Below are 24092 nucleotides of genomic sequence, written 5' to 3'. Positions count from 1 at the left end.
TGGGAGAAACGCGGTGTGCGCGCCTCAGGTTACAGTGTCGGGCGCGTCCCCGTTCGGGAGGAAGCTCGGTGAGGCGGTGACGCGGTGCCGCGCGAGCAGCTCAGCCAGTCTCTCCGGTGGAGGAGCCGCGAACCCGCGAAGTTCACCCGCACGGCACGCGGGATCCGCAGCTCCTCATTCATCCGGCTGGAGTGCGCGCGGCAGCGCGTGTCACACACAGGCACCCACCCGTTGACTCTCTCTCTCTCTCTCTCACACACACACAAACACACACACCTTGACAGTCGGAGCAGCGGCGGACAGAGCGCGAGCGGGGAAGGAGCACCGCGATCCAAGGCGCCCGTTTTTGCAAGGTAAATGCGCTGGTTTTACCACGTTTCCTGGCGATGCTGCGTGTTTTCTTTTGAATGTTTGCGAGTGTCCACCGTTCGCACAGTGAGTGAACTGTGTGGACGCAGACGTGTGTGTGCCGAGTTTGTGTGTCTTAGAGCTCTGTGCGACATCATCGTGTCTGGGCAGTGAGTGGAGCAGGGACCGAGGACATCATCATACATCATATATATATTATATATATATATAAAATACAGTGTGTTTATATATATATATGAACATATATAAAACACACTGTATTATACTAGTTTTATTACCCGCGTGTTCATGGAGACCAGCAGTGTGTTCTAGAACACAACAGCCAGTGAGTGAGTCCTCGTGGACGGAGTCGCTGAACAAATACAATACTTACGAGTACTGTGCAGTTTGAGTACAGTACTGAGTACTGCCCAGTTTGAGTACAGTGCAGTCAGTGTTCAATTGCTGTGTGTTGGCACTTCCTCTTCTCACCGCTCAACACATTCCTCTACTTTACTGTATACTAGTGGTGTAGTTCCCTTACAGAGACGTGAAGTGTGTGTGTGTGTGTGTGTGTGTGTGTTGCGGTCACGTCGAAAACTAAGCGCAGCGAGTGACTGCGGCCGGAGCCGCAACCGTGGCGCTCGAACGGAACGGCCGCCGCCACCGCTTTGTTTGATACAATGTGTTTGTTTGGTGCTGCTCTTCCTTCCTTTCTTGCTGCCGACTCCACATCTTTCCCCACCATCAACATCAAGTTTCGCTGCGCTGTTTCGACTCTTCCTTTTCTTTCTCATCACTCTCTTGTCCTGTTGCTCTTTTCTTTTTTCCCCTTTGTAGTCTGTGCTGTTCTGCTCTTCCCCTCAGCCTTTTTTTTTCTGCTGTTTTTCTGCCCTTGTGCGTGTGTGTTTTTTCTCAGCGGCGGTCTCGCACGCCTGCCTTGTCCTGCTGCTCCCGTGCAGTAAAGCAAGGTAAAGCGAGCAGTGCTCACGGCAGGCGCAGCGGAGCCACTTCAGCCGTAGCCATGACCCTGTGTGTGTGTGTGTGTGTGTGTGTGTGTGAGAGACCCTGTGTGCAGGAACGACTGTCTCCTGCTCTCATCCCTCTGTCTTCAGGTGCACCTGCACATTCCTTCAGTCTGATGGAACTAGAGCACCGAACCTTTGTTTTTCCTTCTTTACCAAATGTCCCGCATCGTTTCTTAAAATCGCCCATGACATCATATTCAGGTATATTTTCAGCAGGTGGAGAGACAGCAACTTTAGTCCCGCTCTCGCTGTCGGTTCCCTCCTCTTCGGCAGTCCCGCTCAAGTTATTTTGGGGAAATTTTCCTTGAAAAGTACAGCAGCGCGTGGCGGCGCGGATTTCTCACCCGGTCGACGTACACCAGCGACATTTCCACCGAGGTGGGAAGCGGCGTGCGGTGCAGAGTGACGCCGAGCTCCGCACGGGACGGGAATGCGCTCGAGCCGCTCCGAAGGGCGTCTGTCCGAAAAGGCCTTTCCTTCTCCAAAACCTTTGAGTCTTTTTCACCGCCTGGCACCTTCGAGGGTTTTATTTCCGGCAAGTGATAAAGTGCTGAAGTGTTCTTTATACAAATTTCACTGAATTTCGCTGATGGTGCTACGTAGAGTTCATTGGACGTCGCTTTGGAGGAAAGCGTCAGCTAAATAAATAAATAAATGTAAATGTACGTCGGTAAGTAATTTAGCAGTTAAAAGAAAAGCCCAAGGACAGTTTTAATACGAGAACAGGGTGGAGGGGGGGAGGGAAAATAAAACCCAGTGTTTGTTTTTATTTATTTATTTTTTTTGTTAAATTATATGTGAGGGGATGTGGTGGCGCAGCAGGTTGCACTGGGTCCTGATCTCCAGTGGTCTGGGGTTCGAGTCCTGCTTAGGATGCCTTGCAATGGACTGGCGTCCTGTCCTGGGTGTGCCCCCTCCCGCTCCAGCCTTTCACCCTGTGTTGCCGGGTTAGGCTCCGGCTCCCCGCGACCCCGTATGGGACAGGCAGTTCAGACGGTGCGTGTGATCAGGGCCACAGCAGCACACACCGCTGCACATGTTCGGTTCCTCCAGGAAGCACTGAAGCCGCTCGAAAGGCGCTTCTCTCTCCCTTCGCATTTATGAGCTAATTGGGATTTTCCGGTGCTTTCTGTTTTAGCTGCTGGATCTCGCATGTAACTTAATGCTCAGCTAAATCATCGAGATAAAACCTAATTTGATATCGCTCCGTGGCCTCCCGAAAACTCCCCTGCTGGGGGGTCATTAGAGCCTCATAAACAGAGCACAGGGTGTGAAATGAGATTTGCTTTGTTTGGCTTCAGATAAGATGCCTGTTAAATCCCTTTGTTCAGACTTAAGCTTCCAGGTAATGATGAAGCGATGGAGTGCTGCCGGAGAATGTATTAACTCCGCGTCGAGGAGAAAGGCGTGCGAGTGTGTGTAATGCGCTGACCGCCGTCCAGAGCTCGCCTGCCGCCCGCTGTCCACAGTAACACCGGCTCCTACCGCTGCCCTCTCTCGCATCACCTCACCTCGCTTCTCACTCCGTCCAACGGCGCCTCGGCTGAAACGCGCCGCCTTTCTCTGCGCTCTTCTCCGTCTCTCTAACTCGTTTCTCTTCCTGCTTTTTTGGATTGTTTGGTCTCTATTTTAAATCCCTCTGTCATCCCTTCTGCTCGGTTTATCCTGCGGTATCTCACACGTTAGGTACGAACGGCCGGCTCCTGCTGACCGCCACCGATGCGCAAAGAGCACGCTGGGAGGTTGTCTCTCGATGTGGCGTGGCTCAGGGCTCGCCCTCCTCCTCTTTGGCCGCCCCTTGTGTGGCAGAGCCCGGTACGTGACCCGGTGCTGTCAAGCTGCAAAGGAGAGAGAGGACCGCGTCCTTACGATGAAGCCTGAAAAACAAACGCTCGGAGCTCCTCGCCGGGCTGTAGATGCGGCCGCGCGTCGCCTTTGCCCCACTTTACTTGCTGCTTCCTCGTTGACGCTGGACGCGGAAAGCTCACGTGAAACTCCGAAACCGTCCAGTAAGGGAGCGAGTCCGAATTCAGACCCGTTTATTCTAAAATTACATTATTATCGTTGATGATGATAAATGCATCCGTAAAGATTTCATAAGTTGTCAGAGAGCTGCAGCATCAGGTAACAGGTTTGGCTGTACTGGAGTATGTATTGTTTTGGGCTGATGCTTCACATACCACACACACCATCTGAAACCGCTTGTCCCATACGGGGGTCACGGGAAGTCGGAGCCTAACCCGGTAACACAGGGCGTAAGGCCGGAGGGGGAGGGGACACACCCAGGACGGGACGCCAGTCCATCGCAAGGCACCCCAAGCGGGACTCGAACCCCAGACCCACCACACAGCAGGACCTGGGCCAACCCACTGTGCCACTGCACCACCGCACCGCTCTGCCTCACATACTAAACAAATTTAAATATAATTATTTCTGCAAAGTACAGTACAGCTGTGTGTGTACTGTCCTGTAACAGTGGTTTTTACAGTTGATATTTTGTGCTTTGATTTAATGTCTTTCGTTCTGAATTTGACGGAAATCTGGTGTGCGCGCGCACGTGTGCCCCTTCCCCATTGCCGTGTTTTTGTCGCTTCCAACATCGTTGCTCTCTACAGCTGGCCCTTTTCACTCCGTCTAACCGAAAAAGTGTGTCAGGGGTTTGTAGGTCTCCGGCTGAAGAGACGCGGTTGCGTCACTGGGTCGCAAGCCAAACGTGGCGCTCGACTGATGGGCGGCGGATGGTGTCAACGCACGAAGGAAAAGGAGCGGTCAGAAAGAACATCCCCCATGAGCACGGGCGCTGGGTGGTCAGGGAGACACCTGCGGTGCCAACCTGGAGCAGGAGACGCTCGCCACGTGTGCCCAGATAAATGAGGAGCCAGAGAAAGACAGGAGTGACCAGACCCGAAAGCAAGAGGCAGAGGTGACTTGCTAAGACCCGTGCGCACAGCAGCCTGATTTCGGCTTCTCCTGTGGTGCGGGATGAGGGAGTAACTGCACCCTCTGGACCTCTGAGTCCATTAGCTGATGATATATTTGTTTGAGGAGCTCTGGGACGGGACGAGCACTCGTGACAGCGCAGGGGACACACAACTCACGCGTCCACCAATCGCTCGCGCGGGTAGTGTGGAGGCCCGCAACGCAGCGCTACGGTTGGTCGAGGACGCTGACCGCGGGGCTCTCCGACTGCCCCCAACCCCCCTCGCGCAGCTCACCCAGTCATTGTCCTCAGGCACTCGGAGTCCTGGCCCGCTTGATGGCTGACCGCCTGTCCGACCGGGACACGGATGACAGGGCCCTCAGACTGCCATCAGATGAACTAGGTCACCGGTCAGTCGTTTTCGCTTTGCGGCACGGGGATGGACATTGGCGCACTGACAGCCTGCTCCACTGGCCAAGTGTCCTTACCCCCGGTCGCCATCGAGATGCTTGTGGCGGCAAAACACACGAGCACTGCTTTTGTAATTACATCCAGAGTATCTAAATCTGGAGGGTGCGCGGTGGCGCAGTGGGTTGGACCGGGTCCTGCTCTTCAGTGGGTCTGGGGTTCAAGTCCCGCTTGGGGTGCCTTGTGACGGACTGGCGTCCCGTCCTGGGTGTGTCCTCTCCCCCTCCGGCCTTACGCCCTGTGTTGCCGGGTAAGCTCTGGTTCCCCGTGACCCCGTATGGGACAAGCTGTTCTGAAAATGTGTGTGTGTATCTAAATCTGTTTTTTTCCCCCTAGAAGGTAATTTTTTTTTTTTTTGCTGATTTGGTTGTTTGCACCAGTTGTTTTTCGTGCGTAGTTGTTACTGGAGCAATTTAGGGTAAGTACTGTGCCTCGATCAAATGCGCAACAGCAGGGATTCAAACCTGTTCTATGAATCCAAAGACAGTCGCTCTGACCGCTGCGCTACCTGGTGCCCTTTGTGTGCCGACCGCGTGTGTGAAAACACCACTCTCGGAACAGACTGAATTCGTGCTGTGAGGATAGCTGTCCGCCGATGGCTCGCACCCCACTGATCAATGACAGCTTACGCAAGTACATCTTCTCCCAGGTGACTATTGATGTGAGTTATGGACTGGCAGGAAGAACACGGAACAACGCCTCACAGCGACTGGATGCCGCTTGCGGTTCCCCCGTAAACGTGAGCGCAGTTTAAGATCTCAGCCCCACATTCCATGTTTTTGTTCTGCCATAAATCTGTCAGATCTTGAAGACCTGGACTCTTGATGCTAACAAGGTCAGTGAGCGCTGGAGCATGGCCATCCTGCCTTGGAGCAAGTCTGAGTCCGCTGCACAAGTGTTACTGATCCAGCACTGATGTTCTTAACTTCCTGTGGAGAAGAAACATTCAGTGAAGCTCATTTTTATATAGTGTCCTTGCCAACAAGGATGCCTCAAGGGGATAAACGCAAGATCGGCGGAGAATATACAATAATTGCGCGATTGTGGGCGGAACCAAAAGCAAGACTAACTGAGCAGCGGAATTGACTCCTAAAGCGGATTGAGGAGAAATAGAGGTAATAAAATGTTTGGAGGTGAAAAAAAATACATGCTTCCCAAACACTCCTGGCTGACGATAACTTCATACTTGCGTGGAAAAATATTAATATAGTCCGAGCCCGTTTAGCGCTGATCTGCACCCCACGGCAGGTCCAGAAGGTATCTTCAAGGGGTCAGGTGATGCAAGCAGTGATCAGCCAATGTGGCGAAGGCTTGATATGAAGACTTGCAGATCTGAAATTGCTCCCGTACAAAATATTAAGTGTGTATGTGTGCATTTAATGTAAAAATGGGACATGGTAGTGTTGAAGCTGATGAGTCTAGATGTACTTTAATTGTGCGGGCAGCGGGCTGACCTACTTGTAACGGCACCGATGCGTTCCAGGGCCGCTCTGCCGCTGCTTGCACATTCGGCTCCACAGCACATCTGTATGACTTTATGTAGGTTTTCTTCTGAGTCCTGCGTCAACAAGACATTAACAGGGAAAAGTCCTCATTCCAATAAGTCGCTCCTGATTGATTTTCCTTCTGAGCAATTTTTCATTATAATGGAGAATGGATTCGTTGAACCTCGCCGTTCTAAATCTTATCTAATATCTCTGGCTTTATGAAATGCACTGGAAATGCCTTTTTCTTCATTTGTTTTAGTAAAGGGAGGAACAGCAACCTGTGAGCCATTTTTCTTTACCTTTCCAGAGTGCTTTTTGGTGTGAAAACTCAAAAACGTAAGCCACGTTCTGATGTAAAACTACAGCCTTGTCCCACCTTACTAAGGTTAAGTGTTCATGAACAACCCTTTGTAAGGTTAATTCTAATAACTCAAAGCCATTATTACTGTTAGCATTAATGTTGAGTTTTTATGCATTTACAAGCGGCAAAATTTTTAGAAAAAACAAAAGGACATGCTCAGCTTCAAGGTAAGAAGGGCTTGGATACTCAAAACCCTCTGTTGTGGAGCAGGTTTCTGAGCAATCATGAGAAACCGCACACGAAGCGTGCCGAACGAGCTTCTTTTTATGGATGCACGTGTTTTGGCGGGAAAGCCATTTTCAGCGTACCCATACGTGACAGAAAGAAAGCCATGTATACACTTCTAATGTCATTAACATGGGAAGTGATGTCAGGAAACGAAGGATTCGAAATCGTACATTTCTATACGCTTCAGTGCTGCTGTACATGACATCGGAGCCCTTCGTTTTGTTGCAGTTGAAATGGTTATATCATCAAGAATGGGTGGTGACGGACACGCTGTCACGTCAGGCCAAGAGAACCGGGACAGAAAGACCCAATTGCGGAGTCGTTCGTCTGGAGTCCGAGGATCGGGCAAGTTCTCGGTATCGGGGACAGGCGGAGGGTCGGTCGATCGGCAGTCGAGGTCCGAGCGGGAATCCATGGGCGAGGTCGGGAGACGAAGCGAAGAGTCGGTCGAACGGCGATCGGAGTCGAAACGAAGATCCGTGGACGAGAAACAAAGCTAGGGGTCAAAACCGGAGAACGTGAACTGAGAACCGGAGATACGTATGAGCGAGGAGTCACAAGGAAGGGCGGTTGTCCCTGACGAGATTCCGCAAAGGTATGGGAGCTGAGGAGGCTCTTTTAAAGGGTGAGCGGTTAATCGGGTGCTGGAGCGGAGTCAGGTGTTGTCGGTTGAGTTGTGGGCGTGGATGTGACACGCACATCTGCTGCAGTGAGAGGCTTGGTCTAGTCACTCATTAAGCACACTGCTCCCAAATGGCCTTAATGAACAACTGTCTTTACAATGTGTGTTTTTGAGATCCTATTCTTAATTTGCTGCCTTTTCATTATTTTTATTGTTGTAATCCTTTTCTTTTTGGTGATCGATCTGTTCTATGTGTGTATCCATCTTTTTCAGATTCTCTGCTCCACTGATTCTTTATGTACCCTCATGTTTTTGTTTCGTTTTGTCAGTCCTCCTACCACCGTTATATATTTGTAGGTCTGACGTCACTTCCCATTTGAATGACTTTAGAAGTGTACATACGGCATTCGTTCTGACATCGTTGCTCGAAATCCAACAAAAGTTACATCAGTTTGTGTGGAAATATCACCAAGTTCCACTAAAATGGACATAACTTCAGTAAGCATTAGTTATCACAGCAGTTTCCCTTCATTAATTCTCCGTATCACTGTATGATTATACCGGTACTCATTTATAGCTGTTATGTAGAGCACGTATAAGAGATGCTCACAAGCATCAATATATACACGATACTCAACGTTTATGTATTAATTCAACCTTTAACGCAAAAAGAAACAACAAAAATAGCAATGGAAAACACCTGAAAACGCTGTAAATGAATTTGCGCTCAGTGAACAATTTGACACAGTGTCTCACAATGCTTGGGCTCTGCAACTGGATGTGGGTTCAACCTTTGTGCTCTGTGTGTGGAGTTCACATGTTCTGCCAGTGTTCACACTGGTTCCCTCCTACAATCCAAAGACATGGTTTGCTTGAATTGCCTTGTGTGTGTGTGTGTGTGTGTGTGTGTGTGTGTGTGTGTGTGTGTGTGAGAATCACTGTAGGGAGTTCAGTGCAGTATAGCTGCTACCACTGTAAGTCACCTTGGGTGAAGGTGCCACCTAGATACTTGGTCATAGTCGTTGTAATTTGCTTATCTGCTAAACGAACAAATGCTCAGCTCTTGGGAGGTGAACGAAATCTAAACTTGGTCCTCATAAATGCAAAGAAATGCCTCATAAGCCGGAGTGGGGGTATTAACTGGAATTCCTCTTAAAGCTCAGTTCTTGTCATTTGATTGGGCGTATCTTTGGGTATGAGTGTTTTCGTTTTTCGAGAGGTTCAAACAATGCTGAATCGCCGTTTACTGGTTGTCGTTGAGTTGGTTGCAATTGTAGCGCTCTGGGTTCGGATGGGGCGAAGAAGAACGTACGGACACCGGTCATTACGGACGTTTATAGGAACGACGGACCACAGCGAGAGCTGCGAACACAAGGAAATGATGCTCTCGGTCCGAGGAGCCCTTTTCCTCAACGACCTGCACCTGAAGCCTGCCTTCCCAGCGTGCTTGGCACCCCTCACGCTTTCCTCTTTTCTCTCACTGGTCAACAGACAACCCCCATGCACAGTGCTTGAACGCTCAAGTCACATTTTACCCACAATTCTCAGCTGTTCACGATAAACACATTTTCCCGCTCAAACATCGCACTCCCCAGTAACGCCGGTCGTTACGCTATCGACCGTACCGAGGCTGCAGTTAATGCAGCCGAGTCTCTGAATTCCCCTGCGTTCGTTCTCTTCGCCTTCCCGTTGTGTCCGGTGAGCTAGGTGTTCCAGGGCTTCGTCCTTTGCCCCGAACGGACCTACGGAGGAGGAGCGCACGCGGAGAGCTAAGGAGGCCGCTCTGGGTTTTGTCCTTGCTCTCTTGGGGGACACACTATTCCTAGAGCTCAGCCGTTCTCTAACGTAAGACACAGTGACAGACACCCTTAACCCCGACTCCGCAGGGCAAGCAGAGTTCTCGCTTCCGTGGCCTGGATGCGTAACGCGGCCATGGGCACCCGCGTGGTCGCAGCACATACAGTACGTCCTCGCGTGTTCGCGGTTGCTGCTGCCGTAGCCCTCGTAGCTCACTCAAGCTTTGGGGTGGCCGTTCATGCAATTTTTGGTGACATCTTAAATGTATATTTTTTGCGTGAGTGCTTTACCCCTCTACTTCTTGCGTTGCTTCGCCTGCTCTAAGAGACTGTTGAGGAGAGAGCGACCGAGACTGTGTCACCACCTCACCTTTTACCTGAGGCTTCGACGTGGACCGTGGCTCGGGTAACACGTGCCCTTGTGAGAACTCGTTTTCCTCGATGTACAACTCCGTCAAACACATGGCTGATATTAGCGCTGACCTTATTAATGTATGCGCTCTTTAAAGATGCTTTGCTAACGCTGAAACGTGCCGTTTTGCACGTCTGCCTTTTTCTGGAACGTGTACTTGTCCTGTAATCCAGTGCTTAGTTTGCGTATTCTATGAGGAGAAGGGGCCTGGGGGGGGTTGTCTCGTACCTCCTTGGGGAAGTGGGGAAAATAGCTTTTGAAAACCTGCACGGAGCAACTTGGGGAATGAAACGTCAGTGAGCGAGGTGTGTCGCAACAAGATGAATCATTCAGTTTGTTTGTTTGTTAAATCTACTTATATTTAGGTAAATAAGAGGAAGGTCACTGAAAGCAAGCCGTACTCCTCGCAGGATCCATTAAGCTTCGCAGAAAAATGAAAACATGTCTTCTGCAAATGTGGGAAAGATTGGTGACGCACACACTCTCTTCAGGAATAAAGACATCAGATCAAATACATGTGCCGACTTTGTCTTGATCCTAACATCTCTTTATCCGCACACTGATACATATGATTATTTTAACAGTTATTCACCCTAATCTTTTGTTTATATGTTCCAGTTAATTAATGATTCCTTTTACCTTTATTCATTCAGCTGATACTTTTCTCCAAAGCAATTTACAATGTTAGGCTACTTCCACTGATTTACCTCTTTATACAGCTGGGTAACTTTTTCCTGGAGCAATTTAAGGTGAGTACCTTCCTCAAGGGTTTTGTAACAGGAGGTGGGATTAGAACCTGCAACATTTGGGTCTAAAGGCAGCAGCAGTAACCACTACACTACCCTTTTTACAGCTTCTTTTGTAATTGGGAAAGAAGAACCCTGTTCCACCCAAACTTTTGGCAAGATCACCTTATGAACCACACCGTGAGTGGACACTTGTGTCACTTTTACTCATTTCACATTTGCATTTTCCAGCCCTTTGTCGATCGCACCATTTGTTGCCTTAATCCGGATTAACGCCTACACCTTTCAATGCCGCAGAGATGGCTAAACACAAGCAGCTGGAGTGTCTCGTTGTCTTAGTCTTTATACAGAGCATGTACGGCCGTAGCAGCTCTGCCATTCGAAATATCTTCGGTGTCACTCGTCACGTTCGTGAGGACTTTTTCCATTTGGCGGAAGCTCGTTGCCCTCGGAAACTGCCATTCGTCTCACATTCCGTTGGGGGTTAGATGCTGAGCTAATGGCAACACGCTGCTCGTTACTGCATGGAATAACTCTCTGCGAGGGACGGCTATGAGAATGACTCGGAGCTGCTCTTTTTACCCACGTTAGAGGAACATTGTGGTGGGAGTCGTCATCCAGAAGCAGCAAACAGACAGGAGACCATCTGTTGTACAATTTTTGAGTTTTTTTAGCCGTCTCCTTTTTTTGTGCATCTCTACCTCTTATTCAGTTCCTCTGCATTGGCGCTCTTCTTGAAGGAGAGCGTGTTCTCTTTCGACGGATCGGTTCGACAAGGCCGTTCGTGGCACAGCCCTACTTTCCCGCCGGCTGCTAACAGCGAGTGTATCTTGTGCTCGGGCCGAGCGTAGCGACACCGACTGTCTCCCAGCTCCGCTCCATTCCACTCCATATGTCCCCGGCCTTCTTTTCTCAGTCCAGACCCCTGCACGTCTCCCTAGCCTCCGAGCACTTTCCGAGCCGAGGAGAGAGCAGTTGGACCCTGCAGGAGAAGGCGCTTTGCAGTTGGGAGCGCAAAGAAACCCTTTCATTTCATTCCGCCATCCGCTCCCCCGTCCACGCGCTCTTTTGTCCGCGCTTCTATTTCTGTCTGATTGCGTGAGAGACCATTATACGGGGAAGGAGCGGGCGGCTGTCGCTACGGCAGAGCTGGCGCTCGTTCGGTTTCCGTTGACGACTGCAGAGGTTCCCGGGGAGATCTTTTCAAGGCCAGGAAGTGCAGGTTCCAGCTATAAGGAGCGCACGGTCGTTATTACAAAGGTACTTAGACCGAGGTCGAGCGCAACCGCTGCTCAGTTGCGCACATGCACAGGTAAGGCGTTTGGGCCTGAATCGTCTTTCACTCATGGACAAGCTCACGAGGGTAACACAAATGACAGCTCAACTATCTACGGTATTTGGGATGACTGACAGCGGGTGGCAGCCAGCCTCGTGCAGATCGCTCTTCTTCGCTGGTGCTCCAAGTCCTAATCTTTTTTTCGGGGAGTTTTATATTTATGATCGTCCCACTTTTTGTTTAGTTTTTCTGTGTAATTGTCTTCTTTGTGGCATCGTTCCATCTTTTTTTGAAAAAATACGTTTTGGTTCTGGCTCCCTCAAAGCGACGGAGTTGTAGGAATGCCTACATACTTTGTGTGCGTGTGTGTGTGTGTGTGTGTGTGTGTGTGTGTGTGTGTGTGCAGCGTTGCTGTGAGTTTACACTGTGGTGCACACACACACACACTTGCTGAATTAATCCAATCTGAGAAAAGTCACAGCAGCGCGTCCCTGAGAAACCTCGGCGCAGGTTCTGGGTGGGCGACGTGGATCGACTGGCTCCCCGGCAGCGAAGGGAGCGCCGCGGTCGCAAAGGCGAAGCAGAGGAGGGAACACAAGGCCTTCGTAATGAGCCCCTTGGAGAAGAAGCGTTCTTCGTGCACACAGGAAGAACGGCGAGCGAGCCGCACTCCTTGCCCATTCAGCCCCACGAAATTGCGCAAGTGACGCCGCCGCTTCCCGAGCTGCTCCATACGCACTCGGAGAATTCTACTGATTGGGCTTTTTCTCTCCAACCTCCGTGGAAGTCTCGTAATGGGCTCGCTTTCTTTTTAACAAACTCTTTCTCGGTAATTCACCTCTCATTCAGCGGCTCTGCGTGCTCCTTCTGTCTTTTGATTGTAATTCGTTCGGCGCGTCCCTCGGTCGTCAATCGCTTATTTTTTCCCTATTGTGCAACTCGGCATCCAACCTACTAACAAAGGAAACTTCGTCGAAGGAGCACGCGCAAACCGTCGAAGAATAACCCGATTCCCGAACGAGGCACAAGAAGGACCGGGCTAGTTTATTTCCCCTGGAAAAAGTGCTGCCTATTTCCTGCCCTTAGTCGGTCAGGACATTCTGTACCACTGAGAAAGTCAAATTCCACATTCGCTTAAACCTGCCATGTATTTGTGAATGTTTATTTATAAGGACTCCGCTGTTGCTCGCACATTCCAGGGCGATGTACCTTACACTGCTCACGTTGTTAGTTTCACCACTATATAGTTCTGCAGTCATAATTCTGAATTACATCTTAAACAAGGTTTTCCCGCAATAAATCTAAGACTTTTTGTGTGTCGTTAATGGTGGAGAAAGGGAGACCAGCTATTTTCTCTCCCGGTTGGGTCGGGAAGGGACAGGATGTACCTTTCCGGGTGTCACAAATATCCAGGCGGTAGGTGATGCATTAGAGAAGGGTCATTAAACCCATTCCTACTTTTTTGTTGTTTTCAAAAATGGATTATTCCCCTGACGTGCTTTCCGGGAAATTACTTTGTGGATGGCGTCTACCTTTCGAGAAACTAATTCGCACGTCACTCGAACGCGGCACAAAAATAACCCCGGTGAACGCGGTATCGAAGTCAGACCCCGATCGCTCACGCGCTCACACGCTCTATTTGCATCTCTGCTGCGAACGTACGTTGACAGGGAGGCGAGGTGCTGCGGCGCTTTGCGTTAAATACATACAGTGTGTCGCAAAGACTTCTGCCTTGCAACTTTGTCTGCTGGAGCGAGAAGTGATGAGCGGCGTGTTGCTCAGCACTGTCTTCCGTCTCATACCGTATGCCATCGTGTGTGTGTGTGTGTGTGTGACACCGTAGGTTGACCTGAGGGAGGATCGGGGTAAATGAGGAGATGGCTGTAGTGCCTGCTCTGACAATCGGCAGAAAAGGTCTTAGATTGATGGATGTGGAGAGGAATGAGATTATAAGTATAATAGTTCAATGAAGGTCTCCGTGGCCACTGAGTTCATTTGTACATGAAGAAGAAAACGAATAAATGCCACACGAAGAAACAGTGTTGTTCCCCTCTGGCGAAGTAAATGGTGAAGAGATAATGCAGCGAAGCCCTAAACATAAGTTTTTTACATTTCAAGAGCATGTAGAACTTCAACACCATAGCACTGGGATCTCTCGCATGGTGGAATCACGTGTAATTTTTACATATTTGAGCTAAGGCACCTCCTTCGCTCGAGTCACACACAAACACGGTCTGAAACTGCTTGTCCCAAAGTGAACCGGAGCCTAACTCGGCAACGCAGGGTACAAGGCCGGAGGGGGAGGGGACGCACCCAGGACGGGACGCCAGTCCATCGCAAGGCACCCCAAGCGGGACTCGAGCCCCAGACCCACAAGAGAGCGGGACCCGGTCAAACCCACTGCGCCACCGTGCCCCTCCTCACTCAATTCGAGAGGCCGATAACTCGGATTTTTTCATGTCTTTTGTCACATCTGCCAGCATCTCCGTTTTAAAAAAAACCATATTTTCACATTCGCTGCTGTTCTTCTACTACAGTAAAGCGGACTTGTTTTGGCCATGTAAGACTTCTAAAGCTTTCCTTCATTCGTGTCCATGATTAATAAGATTCGCTGCCCACCTACCACATCTCAGCGCGGCGCCGGAATGTGTGAAAAGCCGTCCCTTTGCGTCTCCGCAGATTCCCGTTTCTGCAGCCGCGGCCCTGCCGCACAGCGAGTGGAATGAGCTTATGCGGCAGGAAAGCCTTGACGTTGCTGAGCAGCGTGTTCGCCGTGTGCGGCCTGGGGCTCTTGGGCATCGCCGTCAGCACGGACTACTGGCTCTACCTGGAGGAGGGCATCATCCTGCCCCTGAACCAGAGCACCGAGATCAAGATGTCCCTGCACTCGGGTCTCTGGAGGGTCTGCTTCCAGGCCGGTGAGTGCCTCCGCTTCCTGTCCCAACTCCCAGGTCACCCTTGCTGAGGGGGAATCTGCTTTTGTGCATGGGATTTGCTAGTTGAGGCACTGCAGTAATATCGTAGAAATGTGGTAAACCTAGGCACCCTCAAGAAAACTTCTGCATGACTGAAATGTGAATATTCCACTGAACATCCCATGAAAACCTTGTTGATTATTCTTTATTTGATATTTTGCCAGTATCTTTAACTTTAGGCATATAGCTGAAATTCTTTGTATATGAATTGTAGATATGACCGAGGCTCATGCTTCTTAATGCATAGCATTTTCTTTGAAATGTATAAAGTGCATAACACTGATTGTTGCAGACAAGCTGCAGGCCCGCAATATTAATATCTAGCTTATTAGTGAATTACAAATGTACAGTGTTCACCCATTAGCAGAGAAGGAGGCTTAAAAAGGCAACTTTGTTTGTGAAAGATACAGCAGCGGGTCCCTCCCTCCAATTTAACTGATCTGGTGCGTTCGCTGCTCCTGTTATCTTTGCCGCTTCTTCGCCTGCTCCACAGATCCCTTGTGTCACTTATGTCCATTGACGACCATAAATGTGTTATGACGACTGCTTCATTACCCCCAGATTTGTGTGGTGCTTCCGGTATAATATGCACGTAGCATCTTCTGGCAGAACACACACACACACACACACACACACACACACACACACTGCTCTTCATACCTGCTGTGGCTGCTGAAGAAACATCGAGATTCTCGCAATGTCATTTACACTTTGTTCACAAACACGTTGTACTGCGGTCACTGGTATCGGCCGGAAATGAGTTGCATTAGAGGCCTCTGCGCCTCGACACGTTCGCAAGCGCCCTTCCGTTCTCACGTATTGTAGGTGCTATGTATGTCATCGTGGAATATTCCTTGTCCCCGCTGCTCAGTGATTCGCTGACAGTGTTTCCGCAGCATCCTTCATGATGCAGATCTTGTTTACCTGTAAGTTCCGAGCTAAGGGCTCTGCCTTGATTGTCCCACGATTGTCTTTCCTGCTCGTTCTCTAGTTACTGCAGACTTCACTCTCCGGCATGTCGAAAGCCTGCTCCCAGCTTGCGCGGCGCCGAACGCCGTCCTGGCCGAGTCGTACCCGACGTCCCTCCCCAAAACGACCAACCGACTCTCTTGCGCGGCAGTGCTCGGTGTGCACCCGGGCATGCGAGCACAGCATGGGTACCAGACCCTCTCCGGGATTGCTTTGCCCACCGCGCAGTTTTTCATGTGGCCGCCTCACTCAGTACAACCAAAAGGCACTAACTATGACCCTTTCCTCCTCAGAGATGCCAGCCGCTGCCTGGGTGACACCCTCCATTAAGCCAGGTATTCACCGCACTGTTTCACAGGCCAAAATCTGAGCCCAGAAGGTGGTAAGACGTCAGGTGTCACCAATATAACAATGAAGTCAAACAGGGTGGATGCCGCGAACTGCCGTCATGCCGCAGTGTATGTCTCGCTTGTTGCGAGAAAGCGCGCAGCCCCGTCCCGAGGGGCTCGTGTGACAAGCGTGGATCCCTTGCATTCATACAGGAGGCGGTCCTGCATGGCGGCAGCGGACACGGCAGGGAGCGCTGGCAGATGTCGAGGGCTTTGTTGATGAGCTGTGGCGGTAGGTTCAGTTGACCCGGGATCAGAACTCCACCACAGCCGCTCTACGACCGATGGACCTTGATCTCCCGTGTCCCTTCGCCGGCTCTACGCTGATGGAGCAGGGGGAAGTCCTGTTTCCGCTCGGTGCCTCGCCGGACGTGGAAGCGTCGCGTTTCCGTACCTTCGTGTCCACGGCCCCGGGAGGCCGTGCTACGTAGGGTTCGGCCATCGTGGCGGCAGCGCGCCGGAAAGACAGAAGGCACCGTGGCGCAACGTGGCTCATTTCTCGTGGCTCACACGTGAGCATTTCTACCTCGGAAAACACGTTCTCCTGAAATAACTCGCACGCGTCCCCTGGCCTTTGCATCCTTACGGGTCCTCTGTTACAAAGCGCCGCCAAATATCCAACTGTCAACACTTTGTCTCATTTTGGATTGTGTGTGGTCTCGTAACGGATGATAACTTGAGAGAATAGACCAATTCACCCCTTCCGTTTTCACTCAACAGCAAGGGGAGGAAGCAGCTTTTAGTTTACTGATTTTGCTTTCTGTGTTTACTTCGGGAAAGTGATTTCATTCCTTTTTGGAAATGAAAAAGCACTCCGAAATTTAGTATTTGATGGTTATATTATCTAGTCGCAGCAAAACAAATTACAGCTGTACATATTTTTCTCTCCGGTAATTTTTTTGAGGAAGCTTTTGCTTCAGCTGGCTTCTGAAAGACTTTTCTGCATAAATGTATAAATGTTGAATTACACATCAGCCGGCCTCTCTGGACTTTCATGACAGACGGTCATCGCTGGTGCTGTGGGATCGAGTAACTGAGCGATACAACTCGAGCGCTTAATTTGGCAGGAGGGGTTGTAATTAAACGAGGTCGTCCCCCTGACCGTAACGGGGCGTGAAAGAGACATGCGGGAAGAGCCGCTCGTTGTTTCGCCGGGTGAGAAGGAGCTTCGGAGAGCACCTCCCCGGACGCCGCGGGACATCGCTGACAGCCCGTGTGGGTGACGGGTGACTTGGCGAGATGTTTACAGAAAGCCTGTCGACTTGCAATCAGACACGCCGCGGGAGCCAAATGGCCGCCTCTCCTGGTTAGGAGCAGGCGGGGGGCCCTCGGCGAGGTCACGTGGGTCCGGAGTCTCGTTGCGTCGGGCGGGTGCGGACGGGGCTCGTGATACGCTCGACCGAAGCCTGCCTAACTTAGTTCGCCTCGTTTCCCGCATTTCTCTCCGGCCCGAAGCCGGCTAGAGACAGCTCTTCATTTTTACGTTTCACGGGCTAAATAATTTCCAAAGTCGTTGACAACGCACCGTAGAGAAACCTCGAGTTGTGCAGTTAAAGGGTTTTTATTTTGGGTATCAGCGGTTCTTTCTCTTCTAAGAGACCAGCAGCCACGACTTTGTCTTCCGTAAATACAGCGACAGCTGTGGTGTTTGACAAAATGCTGGTAATTCTCAAGGCGTGGTTGACTGAAGACGAAAAGTGATGAATGCAACGGTTCCCTCCCGAAAGCAGGTGAGCGACGAAAACAAGGCAGCAACTTAATGGGATGCTGGGGTGTTTTGTATTCAAAGTCAAATGTTATGATTCATCAAAACGCGTCATTCTTCGCATCAATTTATACAGGACCAAGTGCCATTTGCTTCTAGAATCCATTTCCCACACTTGAGTTTTTTTTTCACATTAATGTTTTCTTTCCCCCACTAAAAGAAGATGAAAAATGTTAATCTTTCTTCGCTTTGTCGGCATGACTCGGACCGTGATGTCATCGCTAACGGAGCCGCGAGTTGACCGAAACGTCTCCATCTCCGCTGTGTTCCAGGTGAGGAGACGGGTCGCTGCTTTACCATCGAGTACGTCATGCCCATGAATGTGCAGATGACCTCAGAGTCCACGGTCAGCGTGCTGAGTGAGTGAACTGTTCAAGGCCTTCACTCGCATACTCACACACACACACACGCACACGCACACACGCACACGTACCCACAGCAAGTCCTGCAGTTCATTGGCTCTCCCCTCTAGTCTTTGGTGTTCCCAGGGACGTGTCCACCTGCGCTAAGGTCGTACTCGCTCACGCTCGGAGCTGCGGAGCTCAGGGAGAATTCTTCACGGGGATTATTAGCAGCCGGAAGCTTTACTCCTCTTGTGAGGTATTAGATTCTGTACAATGGCTGTAACACTTCTGGGTTTTCTAAGCACAGCTCCTTAATGAGGGCCAGCAGCTGCCAGTGGGACTTGGAAATAATTACAGGAGTGTGTGGCGCTGTGTCCTGGGGGAATGGAACCAGTAGGTTATAGGTTAAAACCACTGGGAGGTGGGGAGGGTGAGGCGATCACTAATAAGGTGCCCTCGGGTAGTTTAACCTGTGTCGAAGAAGATTGCTTGGTATATGAACTGGTGAAGAACAAAGCAGCTGGGTATGTAGTTCACGGAGGAGGAGGTCTACCATCCAAATAAGGATTGCGGTTCGGTCACCTGGGATGCGAATCATTTGAGAAGGTGCTGCTCCGACTGTTCGGAAGTGTTGCCGAGCAGCAGCTGACGGACGGCGATGCTCGGGTTGCCTGGAAACCGAGGAGTTACCTGCCACGCTGATTTCCCTTTCCGACGCACCGTCTCCACGAGTGGCGCGATTGCTGTCAGCTCAAGGAGCGAGGACGCATGTCAGCGAGCCCGCCGCTCGCGATTCCATCCTGCCGCCAGTTAAGACGTTCCTACGCGATGTATCGTGAGAAACGTCCCCCGTTTACGATGCAGGCTCGGTTTACGGGACTCGTGCCCACCAGTGGTATTTGCTTTAATCCCCCTCTTCGCGTTCTCGCTCCAGACTCGGGGGGGGGCACTGATCTCAGCGTGCGTTCACATTCCAACCCACCGATGAGAGCAACGTACACTTACCGGTTAAAGTATGACTGCCGTGGGGTTTTTGACCAGCATGTTCCCTGTCGGATCAGGTACCCAAACCCGTAACACCCTTTCTCGATTGTCTTTAATGTCCTTTTAACCAGGGTAAACGGGGTGAAGCGGGGGTGGAGGCGTGCGGAGGGGGTAAAAGAAAAGAAGGGAGCCCTCGGGCTGAATTTGTGCCGCACAAGGATGCCCACACAAACGGGCGTTGGCAGGATTCGCCTCCTTGTGCGCGGACGGATCTTTCCGGGCTTCCGCTGGCAGTCCGGGAACAGAGATTTATCCTGGCCTGGCCTGCCAGTCGAAGAGCTGGGAAATAACACGCGCGGGAAGAGTGATTTTTCTAAAACCCAAGAAGCGGCGAGCGAGTTGGCGGTGATCAAGGACACCGTCATCTGTCAGTGTGTAGCGGGTCAGGAACGCGCACCGTCGGACCGCTTTCCAGCTGGCTGCCGACCGCACGCCGCTCACGAAGGAACGGGCGAACGGGCTTCTCAAGAGCGCACGCTCCAGTGCTGCTGACCCAGAGCTTTTCAGAGAAACACGGACCAAAGTCCAGGTAACGCAGCAGGCGCGGGTTAAGGTGCGCGGTCTGGTTCCGAGAGCCGTGGCGTCTTTCGCTGCCCTTTTGTTCTGCGATTCCGCACCCGATGACGGGGACGAGAGTCAGGAGCGACGGAGTCCGGAACGCCATCGTTCTCACTACGGACACTCGGCTGGTCAGAAAACACCTCCGTGTGGAGCTGCCCACCTGCAGCAGGTGGCGTACTGCGCTGTCACTGTCAGGGTGTTTATTGGATCCATGTACTCAACAAGAGTAGCTCTTTGTCTCATATACTCCCTTTTCCTTTGTTATTCCTGCATACTGGCACCAGGCAGGGTGATCGGAACTCTTTCTCTCTGTCTCTCTCTGTCTCCCGTCATCCCTTCCCCGTGTCCTACAGAGATGATCCGCTCGGCCACGCCCTTCCCTCTGGTCAGCCTCTTCTTCATGTTCATCGGTTTTGTGCTCAGCAACATCGGGCACATCCGCCCGCACCGCACCATCCTCGCCTTCGTGTCCGGCATCTTCTTCATCCTCTCCGGTACGACTGCTGAAGCTCATAGCGGGGGGCTGTACTCCCTACCTTTCGTCATCCCTTTACCCGGAGTCCTGGTTCTAAAAGTGCGCCGGGCCATCGGCGTGAACGTTGCTTTAAAGTGCTACAGATTCAATGTAATATATCCTTCCTACGGGGAGAAAGACGAATTAAGATAGCGAGACAAGGAACCATATGGGGTGTATTAAAAAATAAAAAAAAAAACAGGATGAAATAGGTTCAGTTCTTTCCTTTTCATTCCTTCTTTTATTTGTTCTGGTTTTACTGTTATTCTTAGACCCGTGTATGTATCGCACAACTTATTGTACTCGTTGGTTTCGGTTCTCTTGGCGGTAAAGGTCAGGACAAAGACGAAGTACCGGAGGCGAACGGCTCCCCGTGCAGCCGACTGCATTGCTGTCGTTGCGCGATTTGATTAAGGCGGCAGCATCCCTCGTGTACCGCGCCGGAGCTGGGCTTTCTCCTCAAGTGCGCTGCCATGTGCCGCACTTGCCGAAAGGCCTGAGATCCTCTTTGCCCTCGCCCTCCCTGTCTGTCGCCACCAGGCCTGTCGCTCGTCGTGGGCCTCGTGCTCTACATTTCCAGCATCAACGACGAAATGCTGAACAGGACGAAGAACAACGAGGCCTACTTCAGCTACAAGTACGGCTGGTCCTTCGCCTTCGCCGCCATCTCCTTCCTGCTGACGGAGGTGAGCCGCGGCAGGGCCCGCGCCGCACCCGCCGCTCCGGGTTTCTCCTTCCTCCGCCTCGACATCGGCTCTGTCCGCCAGTGTCGGTCATCCGTGGTCTTGCTGGGTTTGTGCCTGTGTTCCCCGCTGTCGTTCCCTCACCGCATGGCTCTGTATGCGCAGACCGCCGGCGTGATGTCCGTCTACCTGTTCATGAAGCGCTACACGGCAGAGGAGATGTACCGGCCGCACCCTGGCTTCTACCGTCCGCGTCTCAGCAACTGCTCCGACTACTCGGGCCAGTTCCTGCACCCGGACGCCTGGGTGCGTGGCCGCAGCCCCTCCGACATCTCCAGCGAGGCTTCGCTGCAGATGAACTCCAACTACCCGGCCCTGCTCAAATGTCCCGACTACGACCAGATGTCCTCCTCCCCGTGCTGAGGCCCGACGGCGTCCCCCTCGGCTGCGACGAGTACGACGGCGGGTCCGCGGCACATCATTAGCTCAGAAACCCGGAAGCCCCTTCTCGATGCAACTCCACTCCTGCGTTCGCGAGCCGCGCCGAGACGTGGCCCCGAGTAAATTAGCAGTTCCGATAGAGCCTCGTCAAGTCTCGGCACATCTCGGTTGACGACGGCTTCCATTTCCACAAGGAGTTCTTTCTTTTTTTAAATCTACAGATGGTGTCTCGTTTTCATGTTGAAAAATGCGTAGTGGCGTCAGATGAAAAGTAAGCAGATGCGAAAGGGTTGCCGCGGGCCTGGCTGCGTTTCCTTCTCATTTCATGCTCGGTGTTCTCCTTCCAGGCTGAAGCAAGAGCAGCCAGTTCTGGGTCAATGTCACACTGACCCAAACGCTGTTCAGCGAAGTGTCCCAACATTGGGCTGCTTTCATGTTCCAGTACTTTCAAAGAAGGACATTTTCACGTTTTAATTTAAAAGTCCATAAGGAAGTAGGCGAGGCGGCGTCCGAACTAAAGTCATCGCGTGTGCAATCGGTGTCCTGCGGTGTGTCCGACCCAGCGGGGGTCCGGTGCTGACGCCGGCGTCGGAGGGTCCGTCCGCCGGAGCCGGAGCCGGAGACGTCCTGCGTTCAGACACACCGCACTGCCTCTCGGTCTCCCTGTGCCTGCTCACATCGATTGCATCTCCATATGCCTCATTTTTAAATTCAATTAAGGCATGAAATCACGTTTGCATAAAAATGACAAGGTCTGCCCAGTAGCTGCAAATTGTATTTGGTTGCAGAGTTTGGAGTTTTATTCTGTGTGACATTTGGAAATTTATATGTGCACATGAAATGTGTTGTACGGGAGATAGAAAAATTCAGCTTCCTTATCAATGGCAAATATTTAAAAGGAGATTAAGATGCACTTGAATGTGTTTGCCGCACGTTAGTCTGCAGTTACAGGAGTTGAACACGTTTCTAGTTTGATCCCTTCCTTATATAATGTTGACGAGATAAATTAATTGTTATAGGATTACACTTTTTCATGTTGACATTATAGAACATTTACAGTATACCACTGGAAACACACACACATTTTCAGAACCGCTTGTCCTATACGGGGTCACGGGGAACCGGAGCCTACCCGGCAACACAGGGCGTAAGGCCAGAGGGGGAGGGGACACACCCAGGACGGGACGCCAGTCCATCGCAAGGCACCCCAAGCAGGACTCGAACCCCAAACCCACTGGAGAGCAGGACTGTGGTCCAACCCACTGCGCCACCGCACCCCCACTGGAAACATTAAGCCTATATTCTTTAGCGAGGCTTTATTTCTTGTGATAAAGCTGAAGCAACAATCATAATTTCAAGAGGTGGAGTAAATGCAGAAAATGAATGTGGTTAAAGAAAGCCATACATTTATGAACTAAATTGTGTATATTAAATTAAGTCATATTAATGAAAACTATGTAAATGCATTCATAATTATTACAAGTCAGAAAAATATTGGTTAAGGAAGGTTTTTGCTCTCTAGCAACACACACACACACTTTCAGAACCGCTTGTCCCAAACGGGGTCACGGGGAACCGGAGCCTACCCGGCAACACAGGGCGTAAGGCCGGAGGGGGAGGGGATACACCCAGGACGGGACGCCAGTCCGTCGCAAGGCACCCCAAGCGGGACTCGAACCCCTGACCCACTAGGGCAGGACCCGGTCCAACCCACTGCGCCACCGCACCCCCTTCTCTAGCAACATCCCGACTGATTTCCGTCGAACCCGATTTCCGGGGGGCCTTTGCCGTGCCGACTTTCCCGCAGTTTACCCGAGAACCTAAAGCCTAAAAAGAAAGCCTTGTTACACCGAAACGAGGGAACGGGATTAGGGCAGAAATGGGCACCGCGCGTACGCTGGATAGCTTGATTCTCCTATTTTGGGATTGTTTGATAACTTAGTTATGTCAGAAACACATTTTCCAGATTTCCATGTGTACATTGCTGTAATTTAGCAGGAAGTATTTAAGCTGCTAGCGTTATGTAACCTTCTTTCTTAGAAGTGTGTTTACTGTTGCCTAAAGTATATCGCGAAGTTCCTTATCTATCTCTGGTTGACCATCCGTTTCCAAAGCGCTCGCTGCCCTTCTACATTGCCGTACGTCACGCTGCGCCAGCTCTTCTGTCTTTGTCTGTTGGCAAGCTCACTGCACCCTGAGTTCACCCCAGGTAACACCCTAACACCCTGAGTTCACCCCGAGTAATATCCCGAGTAACACCCTGAGCTGAGTTCACCCTGTGTAGTACCCTAATACCCCAAGTAATTTTCTGAGCTGATTTTACCCCGAGTAACACCCTGAGGTGAGTAATACTGAGTCTACCCTCAGTAACACCCTGAATTCACCTAAAACCCTGAGTTTTCCCTATATACCATTCCGAGTCCACCCTGAGTAACACGATATTTAAAGGAGGCACAATCTTTTTTTTTTCTTTTCTTTTCACTTTGGCACAATGTTTGCTTTTTTCTGCAAAACTTAAGAGTAGCAGCGAGGGTTCAAGTCACCGACAGCCTAGGACAGTTCCCGGGCAGGACATGTAGGTACCATCATGACTGAGGGGCACATTTCCTATACAGGACAGGTCCATACGGTCCTGGCTGAAAGGAACATTTATAAGTAGCTGTGCAAAACTTGCCGTTTTTCCTCATGCGCTCCCTCAAACTCACGTGATTTCTT

At 51.0% G+C, this 24092-nt stretch overlaps 1 protein-coding gene across 1 annotated transcript; it reads left to right on the top strand.

The window, feature by feature from the left end:
* Positions 1–68: 68 nt before the first annotated feature.
* LOC108939967 (voltage-dependent calcium channel gamma-5 subunit) lies at positions 69–22454 on the top strand. The gene is made up of 6 exons (XM_018761673.2): positions 69–353; positions 14372–14610; positions 18063–18149; positions 20093–20233; positions 20794–20939; positions 21102–22454. Exons 2-6 carry the CDS (start codon positions 14415–14417, stop codon positions 21357–21359), a joined length of 828 nt encoding a protein of 275 aa, XP_018617189.1. The 5' UTR covers positions 69–353; positions 14372–14414; the 3' UTR covers positions 21360–22454.
* The last annotated feature ends 1638 nt before the right edge of the window (positions 22455–24092 follow it).

Source organism: Scleropages formosus, chromosome 20 (genome assembly GCF_900964775.1).
Source record: "Scleropages formosus chromosome 20, fSclFor1.1, whole genome shotgun sequence".
Classification (NCBI taxonomy): domain Eukaryota; kingdom Metazoa; phylum Chordata; class Actinopteri; order Osteoglossiformes; family Osteoglossidae; genus Scleropages; species Scleropages formosus.
Note: the sequence above shows the minus strand (reverse complement) of the source record. Positions and strands in the feature narration are given on the sequence as shown.

What these genes read in the sequence shown, in the direction of transcription:
- LOC108939967 (XM_018761673.2), top strand. Translation starts at nt 14,415, where the DNA reads ATGAGCTTATGCGGCAGGAAAGCCTTGACGTTGCTGAGCAGCGTGTTC. An exon ending in GTCCACGGTCAGCGTGCTGA is followed by an intron (nt 18,150 to 20,092) that starts GTGAGTGAACTG and finishes CGTGTCCTACAG; the next exon opens with AGATGATCCGCTCGGCCACG. An exon ending in CATCTTCTTCATCCTCTCCG is followed by an intron (nt 20,234 to 20,793) that starts GTACGACTGCTG and finishes TGTCGCCACCAG; the next exon opens with GCCTGTCGCTCGTCGTGGGC.